The 24,213-nt window shown below is 41.7% G+C and overlaps 1 protein-coding gene across 2 annotated transcripts in view; it reads right to left on the reverse strand.

The window, feature by feature from the left end:
- Positions 1 to 19,437, reverse strand: part of crhr1 (corticotropin releasing hormone receptor 1) — a 149,715-nt gene extending 130,278 nt beyond the window's left edge. For both annotated transcript variants that reach the window (XM_061708459.1, XM_061708458.1), the window contains exons 1-4: positions 19,181 to 19,437; positions 12,217 to 12,304; positions 10,148 to 10,207; positions 8,458 to 8,583 (exon numbers count right to left, since the gene is read on the reverse strand). In XM_061708459.1, the coding sequence (XP_061564443.1) occupies positions 8,458 to 8,583; positions 10,148 to 10,207; positions 12,217 to 12,304; positions 19,181 to 19,210 (304 nt within the window). In that variant the 5' untranslated portion in view covers positions 19,211 to 19,437. The remainder of the gene's footprint in view (positions 1 to 8,457; positions 8,584 to 10,147; positions 10,208 to 12,216; positions 12,305 to 19,180) is intronic.
- Positions 19,438 to 24,213: the final 4,776 nt, after the last annotated feature.

Genomic DNA, 24,213 nt, shown 5'->3' on the forward strand with positions numbered 1-24,213 from the left:
GGTTTAAAACCAGCAGCCTCTCTCTGTTCCATATACTCTCTTTCCTGTCTCCCTTTTTGTGCTATACCCAGCTGGTCTTCAGCAGGAGGGTCCATTGTAATAGATACAAAATAAATTAAACTGAATTGAATTTAACCACCTTGTTGTGCAGCAGCAGTAGTCACTACTAAGCCATATATGCATAAAGCACACGAGACCTGATAGGAGAGCATGCAGTCTTCACCTGAGAGCTTACACAACATCACACTGATGATTGGCTGCCAGTTTGATTTAGCAGTATTTACATTTCAAATGTTGATAGTCCCTCTTTTAGACTCTTACATATGTCGTTCAGAATTGATTTTAAGATCCTTTTACAAGCTTATAAAACTCAGTGCTTTTAGGTTTTATTTGTGGGAGTTGTTTTAAAGATAAAGATATAAGAAAACCCATTATAAGTCCCACAATGGGAAAACTGTTGTTCTTGTCGGCTATTTTTAAATTTTGTTTCAGTCTTAGTCTTGTTTCAATCGTCGTTGTTATTTTTTGTCATATTTAGTCGAACTCATCCTTTTTTTATTTAGTCACATTTTTGTCGACTAAAAGTCGAGCATTTTAGTCTTCGTCTTAGTCCATGAAACCGCAAATTTATTTGTTTAGTTTTAGTCAACAAAAACTATTGGCATTTTAGTCTAGTTTTAGTCTGACAATTTAGTCTAATTTTAGTCTGACAATTATTTTAGACATTTATCACTAGATCAAATCGAAAAATATTTTCCATCGCATTTTCTCTCATCCTTTTGATAAAAATGTCAATTTTAAGAAATACATCTAGAAAGGGAACATGAATTGACATGAATTTGCACATTTATTTGGATCACAATTTAGACAAATTGATGGTTGCCTTAAAATAAATATACATCTGCGATGAAAATAAAATAAAGTGCCTAATGGGCTAGTTCACTCAAGAAAATTGATATGAGGTCAGTGAAAATAAGAGAAAAATAAGAAAATAAAAACGAACTCCCAATTTATATAACAAAATAGTCTACTGTAAACATCAGCATTTTGGCAATTTCTTGTTTTTGATATTTTCTCCTGAAAACGGCACTTACGACGTATGTCTGCTTTAAATAGGCTAAACTTGCAATCCAACTGAAACCATAGTTGCCCCACCAATAGAATAGTACCTTTCATTCATTCTACACTATAAGTGGCTGCGGTTGCTACATGCTAAGAAGCTAACGTAAGTTAAGGTTTTATTGTAGTAACATTAAGCTGACAGTACACTCAACAACACAACGTTGATTTAATGTTGTAAACAACCAGCAGCATACGTTGTTAACTTAGCTTACCTTGATTTATTTGTGGTAAATGGAGATGTGTCGTTTCAGGTTTGTAGTGTTCTTTCCTTTCAACTTATGACCGATCCCCGTGCAAAGCATTATTATTTTATTTTATGAAATCTCCGCGTTGGGTCTGTGCGCAGCTGCGGCTGCATGCTGCGCTGGCGGCAACTTCAAAAGCTTCGTTTGTGTGTGTGTGTGTGTGTGTGTGTGTGTGTGTGCGGGGGAAGGGTATGTTCGATATAGTCACCCTGACCACAATGCCAATACAAAGTGATAGACAACTGTGCTCCCGGACAGTTCCGGTGAGCATTTGCGAACGCACAGCGGCGCTCTATGGCAAAAGAGACAGGAGGAAGTGATACGTTGGTTATAATTATATATTTCGTATCGTCTTTGTTCGTGAACGAAAATGACCATAGATTTTAGTGGAGTATTTATTTTGTGAACTATATTTTCGTTTAGTCTTTATTAGTCAATGAAATTGCATAATGATTTTGTCCTAGTTATTGTTTATACACGTGTTTTTTGTCCAGTCCGGTCTCGTTTTCGTCCGGTGAAAAATGGGCGTTGACGAACATATTTCGTTTCCGTTTTCGTGAACGAGAACAACGCAACAGCATACAGAAAGGGCAAAATAAGAGATAAGAGCAAGGAGTAGCTTATAAACGATAAGTACTGAAATAATTTAGCATTGCACAGACTGGTGTCAAACTTGTGTTTAGAAGTTTTTACAGCTTGTGGTGTAATCCTATTATATCTTCAGAACCTGCGTCAACCCTCAATATTTTCTACTATTATATTCTGTTTTACTTTAACTTTTTTTAAGTAATTTCATATTTTTCAATACTTTTGGCATACACCAGTTTACATATTTAGTTCCTTATTCCTGTGTGTTTTAGTCATTTCAAATTCAATTCAAAATACTTTATTTATCCTAAATAGGAAAATAATTGTTGCAGTAGTTTTTCATGATTTAAGTCATAGCAGAGATTCATAGCAGATGCTTAGCAGAGGAAGCATGTCTTGTAGCGGTCTGAAAGCTACAAGTAATCTCCTGTAACGGTCTAAAGGATCTCCTGTAGAGGTCTGAAGGATCTCCTATAATGAACTGAAGGATCCTGTAACGGTCTGAAGGATCTCCTGTAGAGGTTTGAAGGATCTCATGTAACGGTCGGAAGGATCTCCTATAATGAACTGAAGGATCCTGTAAAGGTCTGAAGGATCTCCTGTAGCGTTCTAGAGGATGTCCTGTAGGGGTCTGAAGGATTTCCTGTAACGGTCTGAAGGTTCTTCCGTAGCGGTCTGAATGATCTCCTGTAGAGGACTCAAGGTTCTCCTGCAATAGTCTGAAGGATCTCCTGTCGCGGTCTGAAGGATCTCCTGTAGAGGTTTGAAGGATCTCCTGTAGAGGTCTGAAGGATCTCCTTTAGAGGTCTGAAGGATCTCCTTTAGAGGTCTGAAGGATCTCCTGTAGAGGTTTGAAGGATCTCCTTTAGAGGTCTGAAGGATCTCCTGTAGAGGTTTGAAGGATCTCCTGTAGAGGTCTGAAGGATCTCCTTTAGAGGTCTGAAGGATCTCCTTTAGAGGTCTGAAGGATCTCCTTTAGAGGTCTGAAGGATCTCCTGTAGAGGTTTGAAGGATTTCCAGTAGCGATCTTTGCTGCAGCAGATCTGAAGAACTTCTGACTGAAGACTCTGTTGCTGAATTACTGTGTTTGTGAAGAGGATGTTCAGTGTTGTCGATGATCTTCAATCCTCCTTCAATCATATCCAGAGGCTCCAGAACAGAACCAGCCTTCTTCATCAGTTTGTTCAGATTCTTTACGTCTCTGGTTCTGATGCTGCTCCCCAGCAGATGTCTGCAGATGTCACTGAACTCTCCACAACAGATTTATAGAAGGATTTCCTGTAGCTGTGATACTACACGATTGATAAATCCTGAGCTTCACTCTCACCCTATTCCTCTCTTTCTCCCTAAGTGTCTGTCTGTGTGTGTTTTAGTTTTTAGATACTAACAATAGCTAACTATTACTGATATGGGCACAATTTCTCCGGTAAAAACAAGTTGTTATTTTTGTACATTTTGTCATGGTAGAACCAGACTTTCTGACTTCTCACTTCTGGGAAGAGATAAATACATAATTGAAAGAAAAGAAGGAATCTGATTTCCTTGTGGTCATATAAAAAAACAATGAAACAAAGTAGTGATTCAGCATTAGTAGCACATTTCACAAGGGAGCTGCAGGTAAAAAATGCTTTATATAGCAAAACAAAAACAAACAAGAAATAAGTGCCCCTGGTGTGACCTCCTTCTTCCTTAGTTCACATGTCAAAGTGTCCTCAGGCATGTACTAAAGCCCACACTGACCCCAGCTCCGTACTTGTTGTATAAAAGTGTTGACTACATTTTTCATTTATGTAATGCAACGTAAAAAGCTTGAGCAAAGCAGATTTGAATTCCCACTTGTGAGCAGCACTGAATGCAGCACAATTAGAAGTTGAAGTCGGCTGGAGATAACTACGGAGAGGCGAGACAACGCGCCACCGCTCTGGTGGCGCGTGATCTGGACACTTACTCACACAATCAAACCTGAGCAGCCAAACAAAAGCCACAGCGTTGTCCCTTTCAAATCATTATTAAAAAATATAAATGATGAAATCCAAATTATGGCAGTCACCAGTCTGGATCATAGATTCTAACCTTATTTTATTTATTTATTTATTCTCTGGACAGGAGACGTGACTTAAACAAGCTCATAGCTTCAACACAGATGGTTTTGTAGCGAGAAAAGAAGAATGATAAGCATTTCAAAGATGTTCAGTATGTTTCAAGCGTGTTTATCTGCCATGTTTCTGACTAGCAATTTCCACTGGTGCAGAGAAAAGAAATAAAAGGAGGCAAAACAGACGTGTTACATTATTGTTATTACTGTTATTTATTTTAGTGTTTTTAGTTTTTAGATGAAACATGTCTTTTGATATTTTGTCCCATGGAGGCTGTACCTCAGTTATCAGTTTAAATCCTGAAGACCGGAGCTGTGTTCAAACCTCTTTTTTGAGGATGTGAGTTAAACAGGAAAAATTCTGAAATTTAATGTAATAAAATATAATAAATGTCCTCATTCCGAACTAAAGGCCAGAGAGAGAGAGAGAGAGAGAGAGAGAGAGAGAGAGAGAGAGAAAGAGAGAGAGATGAAAAACCTCTTCTAAATATCCTCTAAATAAAAGCCCGTAAAAATGAGTCAGTGGTACTGAACATGTTTTACCGACCAGCCACTGTGTTGCAACTGAAATAAAACAAAACTGACTTGTACGGACAACTAAAGCTGTAAAACTCAAAATACATCAGACCTAAAGGACTAAAAAATAAAATCATTTAATATTACAAAGCTAGATTAGGAATGAATTATTGTATATCAGGCCATAGGATTATTTTAGTCGTATACAGTACTTTAACCTTGGAAGACTGTCCCATATTTGCAGTGATTAATTGGATTAATTATGATTAAGATTAGAGATCAATTACAATTCCTCTGCAGTTAGGTTGAAGGGCGCCAGGTTCTTGTATTTACTGTTTACAGAATGGAAAATGAATATGGAAGCCATTAAAACATGGATAAAACAAGGTGTTTGTTCTGTCCTGTAGCAGGAACAGAATGCAGGTTTTTTTTTGGTCCTCTCAGCTCCCAAAGATGTGGAGGCAGATGGCGCCCCTCCAGGAGGTCCCTCCCTGTTACTGTATCGCTGCACATTCCTGCTCCACTAACGCTGGGCCATGTGGCTTTCTCTAAGACACATATGCTAAACAGGGGCAGCACTAGTAGGTTTTGTTTGCAGCGTTGGCAGCCTCAAACATGCCCTTCAGCTCTAACGCTCAAGCCTCAGATGAACCTGCCACCTGATAATAGTGCAAAATGAAAAGAGTGATAAGATATCTCTGAAGGGACGAGCACCAGATCTTATCAGTCCAGCGGTTTGTGGGATTAAATAGACAAAGGTATGAACCAGGTATGAACACAGTCGAGCCATGAAAGTAGTGCTTCTAATAAGATATTTTTTTCTTTCTTTTGGGTGCAATAAGGGGAAAGAACAAACATTACAGGCAGTACTCGAGTTGAGGGGGGATGAGGGGGGATGGCATCCCCCCTGAAATAAAAACAGTCAAAATCATCCCCCCTGTAAAACTGCCATCCCTCCTTTCCATCTCTTATGTCATTTCATCAATGAATGTGGTTTTACTGCTATTTTAGAGTCATCACCAGAAAAATAACTTATTTGACAATTTTCACCTGTTTCAGGTACATTTTCACTTGAAATAAGTAGGAAAATCTTGCAGTGGGACAAGTTTATGTTCTCATTACAAGCAAAAAAATCTTGTTCTACTGGCAGATTTTTCTACTTATTTCAAGTGAAAATCTACTTGAAACAGGTGAAAATTGTTGTTTTTTCCAGTGATGAGTCTTGTTTTAAGTGTAATGAGATTCTTTTACTAAAATGAGACATTTTAACTAGAAATAAGACGAATATTCTTGTTAAGATTTTGAGTTTTTGCAGTGATCCATTTTACTTATCCTGTGAAGGACAGAGTCATATTGATAAGTTCAGAAAACTGTTTTTTATTGTTGTGTTTTGATGTATTTGATGTAAGCCCAGTGGATATTTAAAGCTTACAGAAGGCTGCATTTAACTACTAGTCATTCCTGCAGTATTTTGCAGGTGTTTTGGTCACTGCTATTATTTGTAATATATTATATTATTTGTAATCAGCACAAATTATCTGTCCCCATATGATAAAATCCACCATCCCCCCTGATTTTTTTTTACAACTCGAGTACTGATTACAGGAGAGGCCAGTTGTAACAACCAAAGTTGTGAACCTTGCATGTCAGCTCCAGCATAGAAATGAGGACATCAGCTGAGCCTTTAGTCCCATCGATGGGTTGCTCCCCACAGCACGAGTACGGCCTGGCATCAGCAACTCGCTGCACTAGGAAGCCCCACCCCTCAAATGAAGAGTCATTTTCTGGTTTACCAGCACCTCATAAGATTGGGGAGGCGTACAGTTGACAAGGATCGAGCGTCAGTCAGCTCCTCATTAGTCTTATTTGTTTGCTCTCTTTCCTGCCCCGTATATCTTTAAATGGCATCACACAAATCCATCATCAACGACGCAGTCGTCTCTCTCATGTTCACACACCCTCAGCCCTTTTTGTTGACGGCATCCTGCATGATCACGGCACAGCGGCGGCTACAAAGCCTGACCACAGACATCCACAAATATGAGCACCTGTCATGGTATTTCTGATCGATGACGTTTCAGTGCTACAGGTACTGAAACACACACACACACACACACACACACACACACACACACACACACACACACACACACACACACACACACACACACACACACACACACACACACACACACACACACACACGTAGAGATAGAGAAAACAATACCATCATCAGTGAGTGCATTCACATGGGAAGTTTAATTCCTCATGGGAGCACGCAGTAAACGGTGGTCAAGAGCAGAGACGATTTATTTAATAGCTTGGAGGACCTGGAAATAATTAAAAGAACAGATGGCAGGAAACATAAAAAGTGTGAGCTTTTCCAAGTTGTAGCGGCTAAGTTTGTTTTTCTTCCGGTAGACGTAACTTCCGGTCCGCCCCCCTGTCCAATCAGAACCTTCTCAACCCCCAGACCTTAAGTGGAATTGGATAAAGCCGATCAAACGTGTTTTCCATGTAAACTTCAATTCAGAATTACTATTTCCATGTAAAAATAGTTTAATTCGGAAATATTTAATTCGGAATAATTCATTCCGAATTAAAAAACATCCTGTAACCGTGGCCACTGTCAAAACTGGGAGATCTACACATGAAATATGAATGAGCTGTTTTGAGGAGGATGGTTGTATTTCAGAGCTGCTGCGGCGCATTAACCTCAGAGAGTTGGCTTTGGGGGGAACTTTTTCAGAAAACACAAATACCCTGCACATGTATAAGATATGGAGCAGATAATAGTCGTGATCCCTCTCTGCTTAGCACTGGCATTTTCCAACAGCAAACAAACACAATCAACGAGGACACAGCCCCCACTTAACAGGCTTCCACTTGTCACACAGCGAGCATTTGGATTTTGAGACCTAGGATGCTTTCAGACCTGTGACCCGTTTGTTTTGATTCAGGGGCTAAATCGATACAGTTGTTTCGTTTCTCGTTTGTGGCGTTTGTGTTCACAAGGCAACCGTCTGGAGCGGTTCAAAGCTGTTAACAAATGCCATGCATGAACCAACTGTTCTCTCATTGGTCAGAAATGAAAGCGGAAGGAGTTTCCTCTTCCGTACCCCGGGAAAAACAACAATGGTTATAACCCCTTTCCCAGGGCGCAAAGCGTAGACCGCCGCCGGGGATCCCATTTATTGTGTATGTGCTACCGCGGCGCAAGAGCGGACCGCTCTGCTGCTGAGTTCGGCGGCGCCTGCCGCGGCGTTTGTGCCGCGCCTGCCTGCCCGAATTGAACATTTTTTAATTTCACGTGCCGCGCTTTGACGACATCTCGGCACGTTCAATAGGAGAGAAGGGAGAAGAGAGAAAGTTGTGTCCAATAGGAGAGGAGGGGGTGGAGGCTGCGCCGACTCTTTTCCTTGCGCCGCGGTTGCACATACACAATGAATGGAGTTGTGTCGGTTGCTGTGTGGATTATGTTCTCACTGCAAACGAACCGCTCCAGGTCTGGAATGGAAGCGAGCCGAGACCACCTCTCCTAGGCGATCTCGGCTCGCTTGTTTTGTGCCGCATCCGAGCGTGATTGCTGTGTTCACATATACCAAACCAACCGATCTTTAGAGGGAAACGCTCCCTGTTTCGGAACAACTGCTCCAAACGGGACAGGTGTGAAAAGACCCCTAATCTTCGATAGATATCATCATCACTTAAGTCCTGGAACAGATTTTCACTGCGGGTGTTTGATTCATCTCAGTGTGTTGATTTGAGTGTTTTTCTCATTACACTTACGCTCGCGCATGTTTCCCTGGGGGAAGTGTGGGGTTGAATGAAACATGGTTCCTAATCTACTGTTCCTGGCTCCGCTGGCAGGAGCCGGCACCGGGGACTTACTGGTGGTGTTGTATCTGACGCCGTAGAACATCTCCGGACAGGGTCGGGACACGATCTGGCCGGCGCCGCTCCTGGGCCAGCAGGTGCCGATGCCATCGATGGACGTGTCACAGTAGGTTCCCGAACCTGCAGCCAGAGGAAGGAGATGTCAGGCGTGCGTGTCAGGCGAGCGTGCACGTATAGACGAATCCGGCGAAACCCGGAAGTCGAGCGGGCCGCCATTACTGCGGTGGCGGCTCCGCTCCTCCGCTCCAGCCCATAGACATATATATATATATGTCTATGGGAGTAATAGATCCATACGTATACGTATGGATCTATTACTCCGCTCCCTGCCAGGCTCTCTTAATGTATTTGTATCATCGGAAAACTCCTGTCCCGTCACGTGCATTTGTTTTGATAGTGAATGAAGACGGGACGGACTGTCAAAACCACTTTTCTGTTTCACCAAGTGAACAGACGGAACGCAAAAAAAAGATGTTAAACTGCTGGAAAGGAACTGGAATTTACCTGGATACCTTAAACAAGGAAGCCAGGGAGCGGTATATGGAGAAAATAATGATTATTAACGGTTTGATCCATATGAAATCACTACTAGTGGAGCTCCGATGAGGATTTACTGCCGCAGTTCTGCAGAACCACCGTCTTACTACCTTGTTTAGTGTTTGACAGCTGCTTTGGTAGATGTTTGACTCGCCATGTGTTTCAATAAATTAGTATAATAGTACAACATACAGTACATCTTTTTTATTACTCTTACTTCTCTTTTCTTTTTTTTTATGCTGAAGAGGCTCCGAGACATGAGCAATATTTTTGTTTTCCTCGTGAGATTATTTTTTTCTTCTGCAGCTACAAATAGAGTTAATATTTTTTCCTCAACAAACTAGTTTTATCTGCAGATTGGGGTTATGTATGTATGTATTCTGTATCATCCGGAGCTGAGATAGTTCTGCCCTTCAATTAGAGACCTGTAATTGCGTTTTTTTTCGTCATCGGACGCCAGGCGATCAATAAAATATTCTTGGATACCTAAAATTAAACAAAACATACACAGGTAATATTTAATTGTGCAGACATGCCTCGTAAGGAGAGGAGGTGGAGAGAGCTATATTACAGTGTTTAATCATACACTCCCTTATCTCCCTATTCCTCTATTCTTTCCTGCTTATCGCTCAAACAAATCATTATTTATAAATTAACATCAGCATTAATTTAAGATACCTTCATTATTTATGGAAGGCCACTGTCTAACATCATCAATCCAGCTATAATGATGCTGTAGAGCGTCAGGTTACAATGACAGCGCTGCGGTGGCAGATTGACACCTGCCACCGCAGCAATGGCGCCGCCGCAAGATGGCGGCGCACACAAACCGGTCGCCGGATTCGTCTATAAGCAGGCAGAAGTTTTGAAAATACTCCAAAGTGTTGGTAATAAAGCTTGGCGCTGAAGGCAGCGTTGTGTGTACAGTTTTTCATGGTTGCCCCTGTGTGTTGTTTTCCGGCAGTGAGCCCCGTCTCCTGCGACAGATCTATTTCCAGCATTGTTCTCGACTTTGATGTTAGTCTTGATAATCTGGGTTCATATGAGATTTATGTCCCTGGTGGGGTATTCCACAGCGACTCAGCTGTGTGATAACTGTGTGGGGGATGGTTTAACGCATCAGGGAGTGCCAGCGTGTCCCACTCACCGCTCCACTGGCTTGTGGTGTTGCTCAGGGTTTGGTTCCAGGAGGCGGCCAGGGACTGCACTGCAATTCAGAGAGACATCTTCATCAGCCAACGCTACCTTCATTTGCACACTTCAGAAGGGGCTATGAAAATCTCATTTGTTTTAGCTTAACAGCTACAACGGATGAGCAGTAAAGGGCAACGGTAAACACTGGTGACAAACCTTCCCCGGAGCAATAACAGGACGGCAGCAGCACATACGAGTCCAGACGGGCCCCGAGGGGGAGGCCATTATTTCTGTATTAACGCAACAGGATTTAGATGAAACGATCCGGAAATAAAGATGTTCCAGAGGACAAGGGTGGCCCTCAATTCTGTAGTTTTTCCTCTAATCTGTGTTTTCACACATATAAGTGGTGAGAAATTAGTGCGTTCAGAGAGAAACATCTGCCTTGTCATCTGCTGCCGAACGCAGCCTCTGGAGGACCGTAAGGGTTATGTCATTAAGCTGCAAAAGTCTCAGCGGGTGGGACTTCGTGAGTAGGATTGTTTTCAGACCTTTTTTGTTGACATTTTTACTTGAATGTAGCGTGAGCTCCCTGACAGAGGAACCAGCAACTGAGCGATGTGGTCCACTTATGCTCTCAAGTCACAGAGAAATGAAAATTAAAAATGAGATACTGACGTCAGCCGTGCCTCGCATGTACAGGGTAAAATATTCACATGTAGTAATAAAAAGGGAAAGATGGGGTGGTCTATAATTATCTGGAGATATTCAGGGCTGCATGCGAGCGGCCGCATCGCCGCAGCGTCTTAGCATCATTCTGAGTTCCAGTGGGACGATTTGTGTGTGCTTCAATTCGGTGGATTTTGCAGACGTAATCCTGCTGATGTGGGTGTTAGGTGAAAAATGGCTCGTTTTTGGAAAGCATGAACAACCATTTTGACGTTGAGCTTGGATGAATTATTGTGTGTGTTCATTGTATATCTTTAGTGACGGGTGCGGTGGAGCTGCAGTCTCAGAACGCAGCCTTCATGTTTACGTTACATCTCTTTGTTTCGTTGTAGATGATTTATTAATGGCTTAATAACTAAAAAACAAACATGATCTGGTTCCAGACAGAGAATGTGCTGGTTTGACCTTTCAGAGGTGATAAAACAAGACTTTATAACTTCGAGACGAGGACCAGAGAGCAGCTCACTTTAACGTCCTGCTCCAGAGCTCCAGAGCTCCAGAGCTCCAGAGCGGGAACACTTCCTCATGATCTCCGTGGGACATCGGCCCGGGTTGGGCATGTTGCCTTCCCTTTAAATCCAGATTTCTGTTGACTAGGAAATTTTATGAAAATTGATGTCCCTTGGACAAAAGTCCAAATCAAGTTCACAGAGAACTTAATTTGGAAAACTGTGGTCTGTGTGGCTGGAAAATGTTCTGCTGCCTCATGGACCTCTGATTTCCTTCTCCTCATTACTAAACGAATCTTGAAAATAACCAGTTGTGTTCATCTTGAAAGGATCAAAAACATCCTCAAGAAAGGACTCAACACCTTGCAGACAAGAGATGCTCCGCTGGTGATTTACTGGGTCTCTAAATAGTCAAATGTATGACAATGTAATTGTCATAACTATTGCACTTCTGGAGCTTTTCTGATCATTTGTCATCAAAGGTTTAAGTCCCTGCAGCAGTTCATTATTATCACTCCAACATGAGCCTCCTGAAACATTTTCATTGAGCACAAACATGAGTAAATAACAGCGACAGCATTTGCTTGACTTTTGTGAACAGATCTGTTTATTTACCACTTGTTATCGTACTCGTGAGGCCTCCAAGCAAACCAAATAATCCAGAACGACACTTTGCCAATAATGACTGGAAAGCAGTTGGAGGATGAGCCGATGGCATTTAGCAGCGTTAGGTCATGAGAAAAGGAAAAGACTGAAGACCAATTCCATCTCGTGAGTATATTAACAGTGAAGCAGCTCGAAGGCGCGCACCAGGAAATGACAGCCTGTTAAAAGCTTGTAGAAAAGCTTGTAAAAGGTCGCGCTGTGCCAATAAACTTGCAACTGATGTTTGTTTTGAACTTACATGAGATATTCCCCGACAGCAAGAGCAGAGCTTCACATGTCAGATCTAGCGAAGAGGCCGATGGCAGGAGGCTCGCCACGACACACACCTGAAACCAGACAGCAGCAGTTACTCACACAATCACGGATTCAACAGAACATCATCCCCCCCACCGTTAGATCTGATGCTTCTGGAATTCCTTCATGTATGGAGACGAATTGCAGCTTAATCAGACTGAGACCTTTGATGACCTAGAAATGTTGATGTGTATTAACAGCTGTCTTCGTTGCATCCAACACGTCTCTGTAATCCCCCCCCCATTACAGCCTTCATGTTGACCGAAACAAAGAAATGACATCTTAAGGGGATTTCATGTCAATTTTAAATCTTTTCAGCCTATGCATCGCCTTGCCGTCGCTGCTGCTGGAAAAAGATTAAAAAATGCACGTAATTATGAAAAGGCAGCATCCTCCATCAGCTGGATCTCATGTGACTGAGTTCCGCTTCCCCCGACATCAACATTAGATTAAATCTCGCCCGTTCACGCGACAATGAAAAGCAAGAGATCCTGCATTCTGTGGTTTTTGTTAAAAGACAGCAAAGTGGAATTCAGTGTTTGGATTAATATTTCATCCACACACTTTGATCTCAAATGGCTTCCCTCTGCCTTGGACTGATGACTGTGTTGGAAACGGCTCACAGGGGGGATCTGGCGACACAAACACACGCAGACTGTGTCACATTGCTCCCGAGACATCTGGAAGCCTCTGACTGACTGCTGGCACACATGTAGCACGCAGACATGGGTGTGAAATCTGGGCAGCTCAGATTTAGCTCTCTCACAAAGCCCAACCTGGACTAGAAATCCACGCAATTGTCCTCGACTGTTTCCTGTGGACACAAGGGACGGCTACAATTACCTATAGAGGCAATGTCTCATTTCCTCTTTAAATAAAACCTCTCTATTATTAATGCAGCGCGTGAAACATTAACATTTCACCCTTTGCAGGAGAGAAAACGGGGAAAAAGTTGCTTTAAATGTAATAAAACAGCTTTTTTGTGTGATTTATTACATTTGTCAGTTTGAGGTAAAGGCACTGGAAGTTTTTGAGGTCACTTCATGTGAAATGTTAGCGTGTCCCAGATTTCAAAAGGTGTTTTTTGCTGTCTTTCTGCACCGGTTTCGTGATCATTTACTCTGAACAGAATATCTCTCATCCAACCTCGGGGGGGAAAACAAAAAATGGGCACAAAACAAAAACTGGGGTTTTGCATTTATTATTATTGGAATTATTCACCCCATATTACTATTTTAAAATATACAAACCCATATCAAAAACATCAACGCTCGGTAATATTGTCACAGACAGCATCATTCAATAATGAACTCAACATGAGCAATAACTACAAACCGAGTATGAAACTCACTTCGAGTGATGAAGCAGGAGAATAACATATGAAAAGTAATAAAAAAAGACAAAAGTGATTTTCAGTTTTCATATTATGACCACTTAGCCTCCACTGTTTTAATGATCTCGTCATCTATCTTCCACCACAGCGAGGACCTGAGAACAGGTTAAGACTGAATATAAAAATACTTTTCAAGCTGGTAGAAGCTTCTCCCCTAATGTGTTCCTCAATAGGTGCGAGAGAAATCAATGACCTTTTAATGTAAATAGGAAGAGGGCGGGACAAAGAAATTTGGATGAGGGCCAGCTGGGCCAGACGTGATCCCAGCTGAAGAGCTGGCTCTTCTCCAAAATGTTCAATGCCTCATTCCAGGAGGAGCAGAAGGGGGAGCTCTTTCTCAGAGCCCCCAGCCGACTTGTGCTTGTTGTTGTTCGTGCACAGATTGTAGCCGGAGCTGCAGCCATGCTTGTGAGGAAGATGAAAGCAATGTATACAAACTAGTCACATACAGCATATATAGCAACAAATACAAAAACCTCTGTAGAAAAAGAACATAAAAAAATAGAAAAAGAATGGTTAAAGCTTAGTCCTTAATAAAAGAGAAGAAGACGGTTAGTGTGTGGTTTTGAAACTGTGGGCTGGTGGCAGATTAACATCCTCCCGCTTTAGTCTGATGAGTCCCGACAGGGAGGCCTGGACGCAGAAAACAAAGTTCCTGGGAGGTTTTTAGGACCAATCACATCTATCAGAAAAGAAGGATATTGGCCATGAAACAGTTTTTGGGGATAAGTAAATAATATTGTGTATTTTAAAGGAGTAAAATGAAAAGAGGCTTTCAGAGAAATACGGTCTATCTGTGCCTGTCAGTACTCTGTTCACTGAACTTTGGGTCAACTGGCTTCAAAATAAAATCAATTTAAACGTTAGGCGTTAAAACTCAGAGATGTTTAGGGTCAAATACAAATACGTCAGTTCTTTATAAATGCAAAAGTTGCAAATCAAAGTGAGGGATAAATTCCTCAGATAATCTCTCTGGCTGTCATGCGCATACCTGTGCATATTTATTGGTCCCAGTCCTGAAATCCTGTGCAGCACCTAGCAGACTCTTGTGCATCCAGAACGCAGACGAACTAACTGGAATCTACCGGTTCGATACGACTCACACCGATCCAGAGAGGTAGTCCTGATCTTGGTACCGTGTTCAAGTCTTCGGGATGACATGTTTGGGTCAACTGTGTGTGTGAAACGCAGCAATGACGTTTAAAACAGCGCCGAGACGAGACATCCTCACAGAAAAGATGAGCTGATTCTGTCACTTCACCAGATGCATTTCAATACCATGCTGTACTCGTACTTCCAGACTCGAGCTCTTCACACAAACTAGAAATAAGTATTTCCAATTAAAGGAAAATGAATTATTAGTTCACGATTGGCTAAAACATCAGGATCAAGCGTGGGCTGTTCAAGCAGTGGTTCACAAACCTGTTGTGAACAGCCGGTTTCAAGACTGATCTGACGGAGCACACTGACGTTGATTTGAGGTGAACGCTCCTTGGACATGTTGGGATGGGTTCCAACAGGCTTGATGATGGTTCAGACGCCCAGATTGTTGACAGTAATTGAGGAAGTCAACGTGTTTTTCAGGTTGCCTGAAAAACTAAGAAACTAGGGCTCGGTATCGATTCAAATGTCAAGAAACGATTCAATTCCGATTCTTAAGATTCAGATTATCAGGATTTGATTCGATCCGATTCGATATTGATTTGGGATAGTCTTATTATAAATGTTATATAAAAAAACGTAAAAAAAAAATAATAAAAAAAATAAACCTTTACGCACATTTTTAAGCCTTTCAGGAGTTTTAAAAACCAGCGCTTTAACGCCGCCGCTACTCTTCGACGCCATGTTCATTGTTTGATAGTTTCACACCACGCGCATGTGTGGATTAAATGACGTGACTACTGTACTTGGATTAAAGTTCACCGGGAGAAAATGTAATGAAGAAAAAAAATCGATCTTTAGACATACGAATCAATTTTTGGGAATTAATACGAGAATCGATTTAGAATCGGAAAATTTATTTTTGTCAACACAGGCCTATAAGAAACTGTATGTCCCGCCCCCCAATTGTACTTTCCGCCCCCCCAAATGACAAATATTAAATTCCACTAAAATATCAATCAATATTTTCCAATGTGCTGTTGGATTTGACCTCCGGACTCTGGGTGGGTGGGAGTGTGTGCCGAAGGGGTACAGCAACCGCTTGGCTCTCTACACCCGGCCCCCCAGTTTTAGACGAGCACGAAGAAACCAAGGACGTCTCATGTAGCAGGTTTCACTACCAGGTCCATGCATTATGATAATATGATGCACCCTCCATAGCTGTGAGAAGTTCTGCTCTGATCGAGCCTCGTACTCCAGAAAGGAGATAATACAACGAAGCTTAGGAAAGAATTATGATCATTCAAATGGAAGCCCAAGTTGTAAAATCATTTTTTAGTTTGAACAAAATGTGCAAGAGAACATTTCTGCTTTAACAGTGGATTGGACGTTCAAAGACATCTCCATTACTGATGTCTTCATGTGTGAAATGCATTTCCATTTTATTGTTTTTGGTTGAGGTGGAAGTGTAAAAACCTACCTAAGAAATCCTTTTAACGTGGCTCAGTGTCCCGTCTGTATTATATGCCTAACACAACATTGTTTCCAAACCAAGCTCACATCTATCTGATCTCATGAGACAGATTCTGGCTTTTGCGTGTTTCCAACAAACGGTATGAAAAGTCTTAAATCCACAAAGAAGTGTTGGTGTAAAGAGGAGAGGTTTCCTGAGAGGGTGAGTTTAAATGCTGCCGAGGCCCAGCATTAAATCACGCTGCAGACCAGCGTATCTGCTGAGCCCAGCCTTTTCTGTGCTACATGCCACTTTTTGCCTCATTTTGTGTGAATATTTTAGCTTTTTTTTAAATTTTGCACTCTCTTTTTTTTCTTGCAGCTGACAGCCGTTCTTCCCTTGTCTTCACTCGCTGCTATGACTTCCTTTTCTTTGATCATTTCCAGATTAAGACAAGGTTTAGATGACTGATCACATGTTCAGTAGTCTCTTTGATGCCAGGATCTATATGTGATATATTTATCACCACTCGTTTTTCTCGTCCCGTCTGTTGACATTCCAGGTCTCAATTAAAACTAATGAAGCAGGAAGGTGTAACTACGTGTGAACATTATTTAAGATTCTGCAAAGCAGCTCGTGACAGGGAATTGTTGTCGAACGAGATTTGGCGTGACACTTGCTGACCTCAGGATGAATGACAATTGCAGGTTAGAGGTGTGGTTCACCTGCTGAATGTCATGGCTGCTGACATGTAAACGAACACGGCATTTACAGCCATGAGCTGTTTAACAGCGGCAGCCGCGTCCCTCTCCATCCAGCTTTTTGTCTCGTTTTTAATTGTGTTTGAGTTTGAAATGCATAAAGTAATCCCACTTGGGATTTTGATGGAGGTAAATAGAGTGTGAAAGTATGTCACACTGATGCATGATGGGAGTGCCATCTCATGAGGCTCACACTCAGTTACCTGTGTCTGCTAATGGGGTACCTGTTGTGTTGGCTTTTCTAATACTTTGTCAAAACTGTCAGTTCTGTGGGCGAGAGGAGGAGACGGAGGCTTCAGAGGAGGCAGAGCCAGAGACCCTGAATCACATGCTTTCAGCGATCCATACGCAGGACTCGGATTACTGGCCCTGATGCATGACCTCCACTCACATTTCCAATCTGTATACAGTATTTTTTGACAGAATCACTGTGTCATTTAAAAAAATCTACAAATCCCTATAAGCTCATGAGCAGTTTTGCAGTGGCTAAGTTTAAGATCTGCTGATTCACAAGCTGGTGTCAAATTCCAATCCCTTGTATAACCCAACCAAATTTTTTGGCCCAATTATTAAAAGCAGCTAATAACAAAATCTCCAGCAACATTCAGTTCTGTGTCGATATTTGTTGGGTTTTAGAGGGCGGATCCATGAGAGACTGTTGACATAGAAATAGGGTTTCACGTTGGAGCTTACTTACATAAATGCACATGATTTTACAGCGCACGGTCCTGAAGGTTGGAGCTTCTGGACACAAAAGACTGCCAAAGTGCAATCAGGACTCGCACAATTTGTAAACAAAACCAACAATCACTTCAAATTTTACATGGCATAATGACTACATTAATATTCCCTGTAAGTGGCGCATGTTACTCTTGTTACCTGTCTCAAATTCAACACGATGGTTTTCATTTGGTATGAACAACACCATTAGGTGTGACATTTCTCCAAGGACATCTACGTCCTGTCTTCCAGTCTAGATAGAAAGCAAGATTTACAACGTAATCTAACACAAAGCTGAAATGAGCTATACCCGTTCAAAATACAGAAGTCCCACACAAATCCACCTCATATTAGAATAAGTCAGCTCCGGTGCCATGCTTTACGTTACAGATCTCAACCTTTGATGTGCCTGACATTAAAAAAAATTGTAGCATACACAGACACTAAATTCAATTCAATTTGGCTTCCGGCAGGAGGGTCCCCCCTTATGATCCAGGTCCTGGTCCAGGTTTCTTCCCTCCTAAAGGGGAGTTTTTTTCTTGCCACAGTTTGGATTAAGGTTTTTCTCCCACTAGGGGAGTTTTTACCTGCATTGTTTATGTTATGTTTATGTAATAATTGCTAATAGACACTATATAAATACAATTGAATTGAATAAAAAAAATGTAGCATACACAGACACTAAACATTACTGTAAAACGGGATATCGTCCAAAGCTGTCCCATTTTATGTGGGCTACCCCAGTGCTGAAGCAGAATGTTTCATACATGACTTTTAGTGATCACAATGCCTTGGTAAATAGTACTTAAACTGTCAAGTGGAGTGAAGGCACTGAGTTACCTGAGGACATATATGACCTCTTAAATCCCGAACAGCAGAAAGCAGGAGCGTTGTACAGGACTCTTGATATCCTCTCTTCTCATAATGGGAAGGAGCTGAAGTCATTCACCTTAGGCATTGGGTGACAAAATCAGCATATCTCTTTACAGTGAAACACATCACATGTCCCCAGGAGTGGCTGCAGCGCATCGTGAGAGGAGCATTGTTGTGAACACTTTTCTTAATCTTAATGATTGTTCTGACTGTCACTGGGGCTTACATGACGGGGAGTTTAAATATAAAACAGGGATTCATTGACTTTATTGAGTTTCAGTGTTTGCAGGTAAACACGCTGCTTCAGCACTTGCTCAGTTATATATAAATAGCTCTAGTTACTCCAGGCGGGGGGGAGTGTCAAATGATGTCTTATAGCCCAGGTCTGAAGAAGCTCTTTGCTGAAAGAGAAGAATGTTATTTTTAAAGGGCTGAGACAATATCCTGATTGCAGGATGAGGGTTAAATCCCTTCACATGTAGATTATAATCGGGAATAACGCACACTCGCTCACACTCGGGGGATTTTCTTAAATGTCCTCGGTCAAAGCAAAGCAGGAGAATTAAGTGGAAGACAATAAATAAAGAAAAGCTATAGCAAAACTTACCTGAAGCAGATAGAGGCATTTACGACGCATTTCCACACCTTTTCACATCATTTTCATTTGCAAAATAAAATGCTACTTGACGCGTCTTCGTGCTTGAACACACTCCTTTTAAGATTATCCTTAAAACCGTGTAATTATGCAGGGAAAAGTGGTAAAAGCGGACACTGATTGTGTTTGAATGGTGCCAAAGGCGCGTCGTGGTTGGAGATGTGACCAGGAGACGCGCGCATGCAGCCACACAGATGCCAATCAGGTGTCCAAAATGTCCTGCAGATGAATTAGAGGCTTGTCCCGTATGAGCAACCCAATGTCCACAGCACAGGGACTGGACTGTCAGGAGATGAAGTGTCCTCTCTTTCTCCTGAACGGCTGAGCGTCGTCACTTTGCGTTCCAGAATATGAATCCACCTTCCGTGGAGAGGTGTGCCATCAGGACGCCGTGGACCCGAGCCTTATTAACTCCATGTGCACGCGTGCTGGGCTCCGTGGGTTTGGGCCAGGTTTGCAGCTTCAAGTCCCCGCAGCTTCACACGCAGCTCCTGACTCATGCGTGGATCCGCCGCGGTGGTGCAGATCGTCTCCTCGACGCACCGCCCACGTTGTGTCACTTCAGTCGGGAGTAGTCCTGTCTGACGCCAGCGAGAAAGAAGAGACTCCTGCTGCACAGAGAGAGGAGGAAACCTCCCGACGGCTCTCTATCTGCTGCTCCAGATCTCTCTAATCCAGCTGAAATCGAGACGCCGCCGCCGCGTGAAAGGGAAATGCGCGGATCTGCGCGTAAGTGGAGCAAAGCTTCAGTGATGCATTCATGAAAGGGAACCCCGAAATAAGTCTTCCAATTTCCAGCTGAACGGATGCAGATAAGAGATGTGGCTGTGAGTGAGGTGTGAGCTACAGAGGATCCCCATGTGAGCGAGGAGTCACCAGATCAGCCAGATGTTTTTAAAGATGATCCCCGAAAGAAACTGATGTCTAATTAAAAACGCAAAAACGCTGTGAGCAGAATGAGTGTGTTTGCATGTAGCCTATGTGTATTTGTGTATATATGTAAGGCAGTACTCGAGTTGAGGGGGGATGAGGGGGGATGGCATCCCCCCTGAAATATAAACGGTCCAAATCATCCCCCCTGTAAAACTGCCATCCCCCCTTTCCATCCCTTATGTCATTTCATCAATGAATGTGGGTTTACTGCTATTTCAACATTTAGAGTCATCACCAGAAAAATAACACCAGAAAAATAACTTATTTGACAAATTTCACCTGTTTCAAGTAGGCCTACATTTTCACTTAAAATAAGTAGGAAAATCTGCCAGTGGGACAAGATTTATCTTCTTATTACAAGCAAAAAAATCCTGTTCCACTGGCAGATTTTTCTACTTATTTTAAGTGAAAATCTACTTGAATCAGGTGAAAATTTTTGTTTTTTCCAGTGATGAGTCTTGTTTTAAGTGTAATGAGATTTTTTTTACTAAAATGAGACATTTTAACTAGAAATAAGACAAATATTCTTGTTAAGATTTTGAGTTTTTGCAGTGATCCATTTTACTTATCCTGTGAAGGACAGAGGCATATTGATAAGTTCAGAAAACTTATCATTATTATCATTATTATGTTTTTTATTTTTCTGTTTTGATGTATTTGATGTAAGCCCAGTGGATATTTAAAGCTTACAGAAGGCTGCATTTAACTGCTGCTATGTCATTCCTGCAGTATTTCTGCAGGTGTTTTGGTCAGTGCTATTATTTGTAATATATTATATTATTTGTAATCAGCACAAATTATCTGTCCCCATATGATAAAATCCACCATCCCCCCTGATTTCTTTTTACAACTCGAGTACTGATGTAAGGTCTGTAAGACTGTTTTTTAATGAATTTATTGGTATCAGCACTTTTTTAATGCAACAAATTGCAGATTTTTGCACAGAGCTGCCAACTTTCTCTCTGTGTTCTATTTAATGTTATGTGTTTGTTATGCGTGTGTTTGGGTGCGAGCTGCCAAATCAAATCAAATTGCCCTTCAAGGGATTAATAAAGTTGTTTTGTATTTGAATTGTGTCTGGGATGGATTATCGCTTATTTATCCCCCGTTTTTTATTATCTTTTCTCAAGTGGAATCTGACTCCAACTCTAATATGCCAATTGTACAACGATAGGCTAATACTTTGAGTTGTCTTGAGTTATTCTGTTGTGCTTTGTTTTGTTTTTTGTCCTTCTCTGCTTGTATGTCTATTTGTTTTTCTTTCTCATGTATTTAAAAAAAAAACCCGCAGACCACTGTAAGTACCACCTGTGAACTTGAATCATCCCACCTGTGAAATCCCAATAAACAAAGTTGGAAAAAAATAAATAAATATGATCCCCGAAATATACCCACAAATCTCCCCGTCCAATCTGACACAGGAAATTCGTTTTCCTCAAATTCACTTTATTATCAGTGTTTTCTAAGATGGGACTGTGGACTTCCACGTGTTCCCAAAATTCTGAGTTTTCAAATAAAAGCTTTATCTATGTACTTATTTATTTGACCACTAGAGGACAGTAGAATCAAATCATTGACAACAAATAATTGAATTTAATTATAATGCGCGTTTTAAGTAGCTGGGGTTCAGGGTATCCGCCGGACAGGAACTCTAGCCGGCGCCCTGCTCACCAGCCCCTAAGACACTTAAGACACTGCAACACACACACACACCTAAGACACTGACTACGTTTACATGCAGTCAAAACTTGGGTTATTGCTAATATTCCGGTTACTGAAACATTCGGAAATATCCGTTTATATGCATGAGCAAACAGGATTATCCCTGTATACATGGTAATTAATCATTCGGGATATCTGGATCAAACCAGCGACGCACGGAGAACGTCATGACGCAATTACCGTCATTTCCGCTTCTTCTTCCTGTATCCAAATCCAAAACAAATGCTGCTTCGCGCAACTTTTCGCTCACATTCTTTTAAATCTCGCTATCCCGGTACTTTCTACCGTCTACAAATGCCAAAATGTTCATATTCTTCATTACATTTATGAAGTGATTAGTCTCCTCCTCACTCCAAAAGTGTGGCGTGGTCTTGCGTTTCTCCGTGTTTATAAGAACCTCCTGGACTCAAAAGACCAGGATTCCTTGCGAAAAGAGCATGCGCACAAAACAAATTCATGTTCTGTTTGATCGGGATATTCCGTTTGGCGTTTACATGACCGAATATTCGGGTTTTAAAAGCGGTAACTCAGGGGTCATATTCGGGTTTTTAAAAACCCGAATATGAGCAAATTCGGGTTATTCAAAGGGGTTATTGGTGTTTACATGGCCGCGCAAATTCGGGTTATTGCCAATATTCGGGTTTTAAAAGGGTTATTGATGCATGGAAATGTAGTCACTCACTACGTTTACATGCAGTCCAAATTTGGGTTAAGGTCAATATTCCGGTTACTGAAACATTCGGAATAATCTGTTTACATGCGTGAGCAAACAGGGTTATCCCTGTATACATGGTAATTAATCATTCGGGATATCTGGATCAAACCAGCGACGCACGGAGAACGTCATGATGCAATTCCCGTCATTTCCGCTTCTTCTTCCTGTATCCAAATTCAAAACAACAACAATTACAGCAGCACGGCAGATAATCAGACCCGCTGGTACCGCTTTGTTTCTCGGCCCTGTAGTTCGCCTTTTTCAGCGTCTTCCAGCGGTGCTTGATCTGGTCTGACGTTCGTACAAATCCTGCTTCGTGCAACTTTTTCGCTCACCTTTTTGTAAATCTCGCTATCCCGGTACTTTCTACTGTCTACAAATGTTCATATCGTTCATTACATTTATGAAGTGATTAGTCATGTTTATAAGTACTTCCTGGACCCAAAAGACCAAGATTCCTTGCAAAAAGAACATGCGCAGAAAACAAATTCCTGTTCCTTTTGATGGGGATATCCCGTTAGGCTATACATGACTAAATATTCGGGTTAGAAAAGGAGTAACCCAGGGGTCATTTTTGCGCTTTTAAAAACCGGAATATGAGCTGCACATTTCTGATCGATGACTCTCTCTGTTTTGAGCCACAAATTCATCAACTTGTTAGAAAACTTTGTTGAAAGTTGAAACTGGGGGTTTTCTTCAGAAACAGGGCATGTTTTTCTTTTGAGGCTAGGAAGAGGTTGGTTGCAGCCACTTTTATGTCTGTACTGGATTACGGTGACATTCTGTATATGCATGCATCTTCTAAATGCCTCCACTCGCTTGACACTGTTTATCATGGTGCATTGAGATTTATTACGAATCTGAGAGCTCTCACTCACCATTGTACATTGTATGCCCGGGTGGGTTGGTCGGCCCTGTCCACTCGCAGGCTCAACCACTGGTACATTTTCATCTATAAGGCTATTCTTGGTCTAATTCCAATATATTTACAGTCATACATTGACCGTAAAGAATCAGGAGGCTACCATCTACGCTCTCAGGAGCGTCTGCTACTATCTGTCCCTAGAGTGCATACCGAGCTGGGAAAGAAGGCCTTCAGGTATGCTGCGCCTTCCTTCTGGAACCAGCTGCCAAACACCTTGACTCTCAGAGAGCTGGTCTCACTTAATGCTTTTAAATCGCTCCTGACAGATCTTGAGATGTCCAATTCTGCCTGCAGATGCTATGAGTAATGTCAACAGTGTTTTGTTTTGTTATGTGTCGTGTCATATGTTGGAATCATGTTACTGTGTTGCTGCCTGTCTTGGCCAGGACCCTCTTGTAAAAGAGATTTTTAATCTCAATGAGTTTAGTTTCCTGGTGAAATAAAGGTGAAATAAAAAATAAAACTGAGCAAATTCCGGTTATTCAAAGGGGTTATCTGTGTTTACATGGCTGTGCGCAACCGGGTTATTGCTAATATTCCGGTTAGCAAAGGGTTATTGACTACATGTAAACGTAGTCACTGTAGGCCACACAAGAACCAGAGACTGAACAAACAATGCAGCTTACCACGTGAGGACATCATGCCATTTTTTTTTCTGTCGCAAAAGGCCAGCAGCATAAAACCCAACGA

The sequence above is a fragment of the Cololabis saira genome, chromosome 19 (assembly GCF_033807715.1).
Source record: "Cololabis saira isolate AMF1-May2022 chromosome 19, fColSai1.1, whole genome shotgun sequence".
NCBI classification, from domain to species: Eukaryota; Metazoa; Chordata; class Actinopteri; order Beloniformes; family Belonidae; genus Cololabis; species Cololabis saira.